Source organism: Mus pahari, chromosome 16, assembly GCF_900095145.1.
Source record: "Mus pahari chromosome 16, PAHARI_EIJ_v1.1, whole genome shotgun sequence".
Taxonomy (NCBI): domain Eukaryota; kingdom Metazoa; phylum Chordata; class Mammalia; order Rodentia; family Muridae; genus Mus; species Mus pahari.
Genome location: NC_034605.1, coordinates 30,924,748 through 30,933,665, shown reverse-complemented (window position 1 = coordinate 30,933,665; position 8,918 = coordinate 30,924,748). Strand labels below are relative to the sequence as shown.

At 36.3% G+C, this 8,918-nt stretch overlaps 1 protein-coding gene across 1 annotated transcript; it reads right to left on the bottom strand.

Moving 5' to 3' along the window:
* Window positions 1-1,782: 1,782 nt before the first annotated feature.
* On the bottom strand, window positions 1,783-6,368 carry LOC110333581 (prolactin-3C1). The gene is made up of 5 exons (XM_021215186.1): window positions 6,338-6,368; window positions 4,989-5,143; window positions 3,693-3,776; window positions 2,925-3,104; window positions 1,783-1,971 (listed from the first exon to the last, which is right to left on the bottom strand). The coding sequence occupies exons 1-5, from the start codon at window positions 6,366-6,368 to the stop codon at window positions 1,783-1,785; spliced, it is 639 nt and encodes a 212-aa protein (XP_021070845.1).
* Between the last annotated feature and the right edge of the window lie 2,550 nt (window positions 6,369-8,918).

Here is an 8,918-nt window from a genome sequence, read left to right as displayed (position 1 = left end):
AGGAAGGTATCATTAGAAATCCAATACTGAGCCGGGCAGTGGTGGTGCACGCCTTTACTCTCAGCACTTGGGAGGCAGAGGCAGGTGGATTTCTGAGCTCGAGGCCAGCCTGGTCTACAAAGTGAGTGTGACAGCCAGGGCTACACAGAGAAAGCCTGTCTTGATAAAAAAACAAAACAAACAAAAAGAAAAGAAAAGAAAAGAAAAGAAAAGAAAAGAAAAGAAAAGAAAAGAAAAGAAAAGAAAAGAAAAGAAAAGAAAAGAAATCCAACACTGATGCCACTCCACTGATGGAGTGCATCTGATGTATAAAATTCTTGTATTAAGTTGGTGAAAAGCAGTCTTCAAGCTACTTTTCTCAAATAGCATGCCTTAGAATGTGAGAACCAGAGACAAAGGCTCAATAGGAGGCCAGATATGGTGTACCAGGGAAGGGAGAATATAGACAGAGCATGCCTCTTCATAGATACCACTCCTTGGTGTATTGCCAAAGAAGTGTTTGTATATCACTGCACCTCATGTTAGAAACACCTGTTTCTCAGATAATTTAAACTGTAGCCTTATTCAGTACTACTTTTTATTTATCTGCTTTGTTATGTCCCTTTTTTTTTTCATTTGTTCTTATCTATTTAATTCTGAGAACATCACAGATATTGTAGAAAAGGGAAATGACAGAAACATTGTAGGAAAGAATGAGATCTTCCTTCCCTGCAGTCTGGCACTAATAACTAAGGACATAGTAAGGGTGTTAAATAATTGAATATAAGATAAAGTGTTGTATGATCAGTTGTTCTATAAACCACAGTGTGTAGAAGTTACATATGGTTCTACCTTTCAGTGCCATGGCCCCAGAAATAAGACTCAGACTCAAAGACAAATACATTGGCCATATTGCTAGCCTCTACTCTGACTAGATCATAACTTAAAATAACATACTTATTCTAATGTACATTCTGCTACATGACTGGTTACCTGTATTCGAGTACCACACATCTGCCTCATCAAGTCTTCTTGGAGAAAGCTTCCCATGCTTCATTGTATCCCCTAATTCTTCCTGCCTCTAGGATGTCCCACCTTCTATTCTACTCTTTACTATCGACCATATGTTTTTTGTTTTTTTTTTTGTTGTTGTTTTTTTGATTGACAGGTCATACATAGATATTTCCTCTATAATAATGTATATTCATTTTTCCTAAGCTAGTGCTATAGAAGACAATAGTTGAAGATATTCATTGGAGAAATCTACACATAGTTCTTACTTGGATCCTAACATATTTTTGGAAAATGTGAACTATTATGGCACCTAAGGATATCTTAGGTGTAAAAGCACCAGCATTTACACCTTCTGTCCTTGGATCATGAAACTTTTTCTCATATGCAGTAGTTTAATTCCAAAACCTACCTGCATGGTTTTTGTTGTTGTTGTTGTTGTTTTATCTTAATACTGATTAATAGAAATCCCATAATATTTTTTTAAAGATATGACTTTTTCATCCTTACTTTCTCTAATTCTGAAGCAATTTTTCAGTTAACTTGCTTTCTTTCCAAACCCTAATTAGTGGTGAAAATTGTAAAGGAATATCACAATGCTTTCTTTCAAATTTACACTGCAGGAACTCAAGGAATTGACAACTACTCATTTCAAAGTCAACATTTTTAAGCAATCAGATTTTTATTTTATAAAAGGTAATATAAGAGATTTAAAAAGTTAAAAGCATTGAAGATGTGGTTCATTCATCATGGGCCATCTCAGCAAATACCACTAATAAGCACTTAGCATGTTTAGCACTTGTTTTTGATGACGCCATGCTTCAGAGCCCTGAGATAACACGTAACCATCTTTGTATCCTTGCGTAGGCAGTAGAAGAGTTTACAAAATGCAAGAAGGTGCTTGCTTTTTTTGGAGGACCTCAATTCTATTAGGTCTGACCACCTGTCAGGGTCATTATTTTCTTCAATTCCAGGCCGAATCTAAACATCAGAAGGAAAAAAGGACAAGTATTATGCACTTTGTTTGTATGCTTCATCCTTATAAATTCCTCTCATCCCTCTCTCTCTCTCCCTGCCCTTCCCCTTCCCATTCCCATTCCCCCCCCCCTCTCTCTGTTTGTGTGTGTATATATATGTGTATGTATTTGCATGCATGTGATTGTGTGTACACATAGAAATGAATGGTCACTCTTGAGTAAAGTTTCTTGGATGGAGATTATATTTTTTAAGGATAAGTTTTCTTACTTTTATCAAAAGTCATCAGAGATCTTGCCAATGCATTTCCAGTGTTGGAATTACAAGGAAAACTCTACACTTTTCTCATATAGATAAGAATTTTGGAAGCAAATTCAGCCTCTAATACTTGCAAGAAAGGTCCACAGAAACATGAACAATCTCCACAGTTCTGGTGCATATTACCTCTACATTTTGAATGAAATTTCAAAGAAGTAAGCGTAGAAAAACAGTCAAGATTATGTCTTGTCATATTCCTAGGTCATGGTATAATGGATCATTTATCATGTAAAACTAGAAGTGAAATTATCTTATTTTGTTCTACAACAAAATTTATTCTCCATATTGTATTTTTCCTAAGCTTTAGAAATGATAAACATTTTCTTTAATGAGTTAAGGTTCAGTAGATCCTATCATTACTACATTAAGATCTTCTGAGTTAGGCCAGTATGCTCATCTCATCCAGGAAAACTTCTGTCCAAACTTCTATGGGCACCGGCTATTTTCTACTGAGATCACTTGTGTGTTAGATTCTCAGTAAAGAACTTTGATGAGTTGGTTTTGTATGGGATCCCCTATTGTCAAGGCTATAAGCATATCGGATACTCTTGAAAACGAAGTTTATAAAAATTAGTTTCTCATTATACAAATCACCTCTTTCATACATGATATAATCAGACAAATACCAATAGATGACTCACCCTACTAAGTAAAGTGTTTGCTCCCTCCAGAACTACTTTATTTCCATAGTTAAGCTCTACAGCTCTTGTCATCATTCCATCATCAGACTCTAAATGAGTCAACACTGCAGGTATGAGCATTTTCAGTGGATATGTCCAGAAATTTGAAATATTGATGATGACTTTCAGAAGATCTTCATTCTAAACAATCAGAATTAATATTGCACTGAATAAATAATACAGAGCATGGTTGATACATGACATGTCTGTACAAAGATGGAAAGCTACAATACCAATTTTTAAGTACAAGTTACATAAGAAATGTTTTTGGAACATAACACATAATGCAGAAATGTGAACTTTAAGCTATGGAACTACAGTTTGCTGATATAAAGCTAATTAGGCATTAATAATTTTTCTTCATGACATTTCAATATGATCATAATTTGTTTTATACTCTGTATGGGAATATGTGCCTTATTATGATGTGGGGGGTTTGGCTCTTATTTCATTGCATTTTTTCCTTTTATTATTGAAAACGTTTTAGGCCTCAGCAGGATCCCCACGGTCTGACTCAACAAGGTGGTGGCAAATGATTTTATGAAAGTTAAACATCTGATATAATCTGGCATTTGATTGCATTAGTTACTGTGTGCTCTGATGTTTTCCAGCCTAATCCTATTGGATCTGAGGTTATTGTATCTCTTATATTCCCAGTATTAACACACAGCACAAATAGCTGGAGTACTTCTAAAGTTGTTTTGGTAAATAATATAGATAAATACTCACAGTTTTTACAGAATGTGTAGAAATGGTTTGGCAGTTCTTGTTTATTTTATTCTTAAAACATACTCTCTCAGTTAACTTTGAGTCCTGGAGAGAATGAAATAATTCAAACATTTTAGTTTTTGAATGGAAGGAATATGTCTATGACCAGACTGTTGACATATTTGATAGATTTGCAATAGTACCACCTAAGTATGACATAAAAATTAAAATAGATATGGAAGCAACTACTGTATCTCTACTTCTTCCTTTTCTTCACTGTGCTCCTAATTATTGTTGTTGTTTGTTTGTTTGCTGTTTTTTTTATTAGTTTGTTTGGTTGTTTTGTTAAGGAGGACCAGCAGTCTCAGTTAACCTGGACTGCTGATATCTCTCAAACTGTTCTGAGGTGCCCAACACACATACAACAAAGGACTGTTGGGTCTGGGTTCAGTCAGAGAAGATGTACCTAACCTTCAAGAGACTGGAGGTCCCAAGGATTTTAGAGGGGCGGGGGATGGGTGGTTGGGACATTGTCATGAAGACAGGGGGCAGGGTAGAGTTTTGGGACGTGAAACACTCAGAGGGTGGACTGGGAGAAGAATAAAATCTGGAGTGTAAAATAAATAAAGAAAAAAGAAAAAAATTATTGTTCTCAAAAAAAGTAATAAAAAAAAATACCCCAACACAAAGCAATTTAGTGCTTTAAATACCAGAAATCCATAGCACTTGAATTGGGTGCCATCAAATAATGACCTCATCTAATATTAGTAAATAACTTGTTTCCTAATGATTCAAACAGACATGTTACACATGTAAACTGGAGATATATTTGAATTATTCCCACTTCATGGTAAAGTTGTAATTAAGTTGTGTTGATGGTATCAAATTTCAACCAAGATACTGGAAATATTTTAAAGTATTTTACAGTGAATTAACATAGAATTCTCAAGAGCATTCAATGTGAACATCCACAGAGGCATTCTTCAAATAAGATCAGGAAATCATTGTTCCTTCTTGGTGTATTTTTCTGGACTTAATGTCCAAAGTAGATGTTCAAAGCTGACTTGCTTATTTTTAATGTATATTAGAGGAAAATTTGAACAACAACAAGAAGAACAACAAACCATTGCAATATTTAACAAATCTTTGAGATTTCATGAAACCTCCTATATTTCCTCTTCTATACTTTAGTAATTGGTTCTTTCTATTACCTATAAAATTTATTAGTGAAATCTAATTCATGATGCTCTATGGTTCAAAGAGAATTTTCTGACATTCACTTAAGGAAAAAAATTCTGAAATTGATGAAGTACTTACTAAGATTTTATACATTTTTCGGGCAACTCTATGTGTGTGACGAGAAGAGGAAAGCAGATTGTCATAGATCTCTTCATTGGATTTCTTGTCATATCGTGTGGCAGTCACATATACCCACAGGAACATGCATGACACCAACAGCAACAGACCCTTCCCTGCTATACATAGAAATGACTCTGAGATGCATCTAATGAGGTTGCAAAAGCTAAGCTATGGGGTAAGCACTATCTGCTCTAAAGGACCTGTGCCAACACAGTCATGTACAACTGAAGTTGGGCATATACTCTTCCCCACTGTGATAATATGGGAATATATTATTTCCCAATACACACCTTAAAAGGTAGGTGATCCTTTAGTGTTGGCTACTGCTGAAGAGCTTCTTAAATTTGGAAACATCTGGAGCTGAGATTAACCCCAAGCTAGAGTCCTTATGTCATCACTTTGCACATTTCAGTGTCTTGGGAATATATGCTTGTTTTTTATTTCTTTGAATAAAATTTATGATTGTAACTAATTGGTTTTTATTTTAAGTATCAGCCAACACATAAAGTGTTGTTGTCATCGCTGTTGTTTTTTAGGACAAATATGATTTTCCTTTTGCCATTTTATTTGACATACACCAAAATTGTAAAGAATCAAGGCTACTATAATTGTCTATATTAGGCTTTGGAATTGAATGTCCAGCCCCTGGAAACCCAAATAATTATAGCTCCATCTTTTTTTCTTTTCTTTTTTCTCCTATGTAAGTGAGAAAAACTTTTCAGAGAAGGCAAAGACTTGATCTCCTGGAATATTGAACCTGCACTGCTCTATAAGCAGCCAGGAACAAAAGCCACAGGTAGGCTGAGACCTGTACAGTGTTCATTAGCTTTAATAGTCTAGATTGAAAGCAATTTGACCATTCGACCCTACATTTTCTAAAAAGTTCAAGTTATCAATTTGAAGAAACCGTTCGTTTTTATTGGCCTATTTATTGTTCTGGAAATTGATCTGAGCATTAAAAGATTGTTCAGAGAAGGCACCTGTTAGACATCCGCAATGTTTTCCCCATTTATTTATCTTCAAGTAAAACAAAAAAACAATGAAAAATGACTCTACAGATTGTCATGTATCAACCGAGATTAAGGATTCCCTTAGAGATTCCCTTATCTCAAGGTCTGCTTATCATTTCCATTCTATAAAATTCTTAACTTCCTCACTTTGAGCCTAGGGGACACAAGAACATATTATCAGTTCTTTGCTGATGACAGCACTAATAAGACCAAAGAATATATACTACATAAATCCATCATGACAAAGTAATGCACGGATAATGTTTACTTAGAGGAACACAGATAAAGTTCACTTACAGGTGCATGCTTGAGTCAATGATAGCTGCATCTCTGAGATGTTCCACAACAGTGTAGCCTCCAGCTCAGGAAAGGTGCCTAACCTGAGTGCTGCCTTCAGTCAGGGTTGCTCCTCCTATATATACTAACAGACTGGACCTGAATTCAAGCAGAGCTTGGTGGGGGGTTATGGGAGAGCAAGAGAAGCAATGTCTGTAGCACACAGTCTCTTCCTTCAGGCAATATTAACTCTATGCTTGTACTGCTACTACCATGTGGTTTCTCTTGTTGTTGGTTTTTTTTTTTTTTTTTTGGTCATGCTGTCTTTAGGGTTCAAGTAAGTTTGCAAATCAAAGAATTCCCTGTTCCATAATGACTCATAGCCATTTCTGTAGGAGTACTGTATTTATTCCCCAATGTTTTCCTAGTACAGGTTCTTGTGTTCTTTCTGCCACCTTTCAGTTGGTGACAAACACACTGCCTTCTTTCCGAGTTTTAAGCATCACATCACAGCAGTAGTCAATTATTCTCACAAATGTAACAATATGTGAATCTCTTGCAGCAACCAACAAACAATTTAAAAATTCTTAACAACAATGTTGGTCCATCGTTTCAGTATTCTATGTGTCTAAACACAGATATTTAAAAGGTATTATTTCAGATATATAACATCTGTTTAACATATGAAATGATCACCTCTTTACTGATGAAACATGATTTTGCAATGTGTTATAGCATGTGGAATTTTTTGCTTCAGGATTGCCTTTTAATAAAATGGGAGAGCTCTTTATTCCAACTCTATTTGGCTTGATAGACCTTGAAAGACTCCTTATGGTTTTTACCATGAATAATGTAGTTGTTGATCACTGGGACACGACAAGAAGTAGTGTGTTTCAGGATTATAGTGTCATATGGGGGAAGTTTCTAGATCACTATCAGAAACCTGAAGTGCCATGGCCACTCCAGTAGTGACTTGCAACAGGTCTGAAAACCTGGACGCAGCAGTCCTGAGGCAGAGTTTCAAGGAAACTCAGCCTCCTGGAACCTTGCATTCCCATAGCTAGGAATGCCCCAGAATTGTCCCTGCAATATCTTGGAGGGTCCTGCATGCTTTCTTACAGTATTTTACTGGATAAGAGTTAGAAATCTCAGGGCAAGCTTAGCAAAGCATACTTTTAAAATCTTCATTACAGTCAAGTTACTTTCATACGCAGGTCTTTACCTAGGCCTAGGAAATAGGGAGATTGTGGTATTACATTATTCATGAGAAGGTCTGCTAGAGCAGAACCCCCTGGTGCTAGCTCTCACAAGGCTCAAAGGAGTAGCACAAATTGTGACTAGGGTGTGAAACTCTTACCTGTCTTTAGCTGACCCTAGGCAGAGCTGTTTTACCTTTGTAAACAATACCTGGCCCCTGTAAGTCCTTTTGAAATCATTCCCCTGTTTTGTGTCAGATAACTTCAATGTACTTTGCCTGGTGTGACATCCTGCCCCTTTATTTTCTGTATTATTTAAGACTGGTGTTCACTTTATGAAAATATACTCAGTTCTCTCTCTCTCTCTCTCTCTCTCTCTCTCTCTCTCTCTCTCTCTCTCTCTCTCTCTCTCTCTCTCTCTCTCTCTCTCTCTCTCAGACTGTTTAATCACTCACTTGCCAAATCCTTGCTCATCTGCAACCGAGACCCAGTTCCATGTAGATAGGGACCCCAGAAAGGAGGCAGTCTGGGACACTAAAGTTTTCATCTTGAACCCAATATGCAGCCTCTTCAGTATTAAGGCCTAAATTATAAAGTTCTGATGTGCAACCCATAGCATAAACATTTACAAACATAATCTGCCTGTCTTTACCCAAACTCATGGGTGGCTGGAGGGGAACTGACTCAAGGTATCATCATTTGATTCAATAAACTTCTAAAGAACTCATGTCTTTTTAAATGAGTGCTGAGTTCCTTCATACACATATATCAATTAACTACTGTCTTGATTTTTTTCATATTATTTTTCAAATCAAAACATTATGAAGAGAGATTAAATTTATATCATGTAATATAGATGGAATACAGCTTCAAGGGAATTAATCGAGGCTGTGAACCTAGAGACTAGAAACACAAAGCTAACATGACGAAAACAAAATGAGAAGGCCTCATAATTTCTCAGGTTCTAAGAGAAGAAGTGAATAACCAAAGCATGGATTTAAGGTTCTACTCTATTTAACTGTCTATAATCTACAATCATGCTGTTAGACCTAGTGGCCTCATCTTAGCACCTTGCATGGTACTGTCCCTCTGACTAGATGTAATCATTTGAAGTGAGCATTAAGTGGTCAAGTAAGAACACATCTTCTTCTGTTCTACTATTTGCACTGCCTCTCACTCTGACGGTTGTGTCATGGGCTCTGATGGGTACATGTTCAATGGTTCTGGTGATTATAGGTTGCTTATTTTCCAAATCTGTTTGTTCAACAGGGCCCTATAAGAGCGAGCAATTCTTTTTTTTTTTTTTCCTTTTTTATTATTATTTTCTTTATTTACATTTCAAATGCTATCCCGAAAGTTTCCCATACCCCTCCCCCCACCTCTGTTCCCCTACCCACCCACTCCCA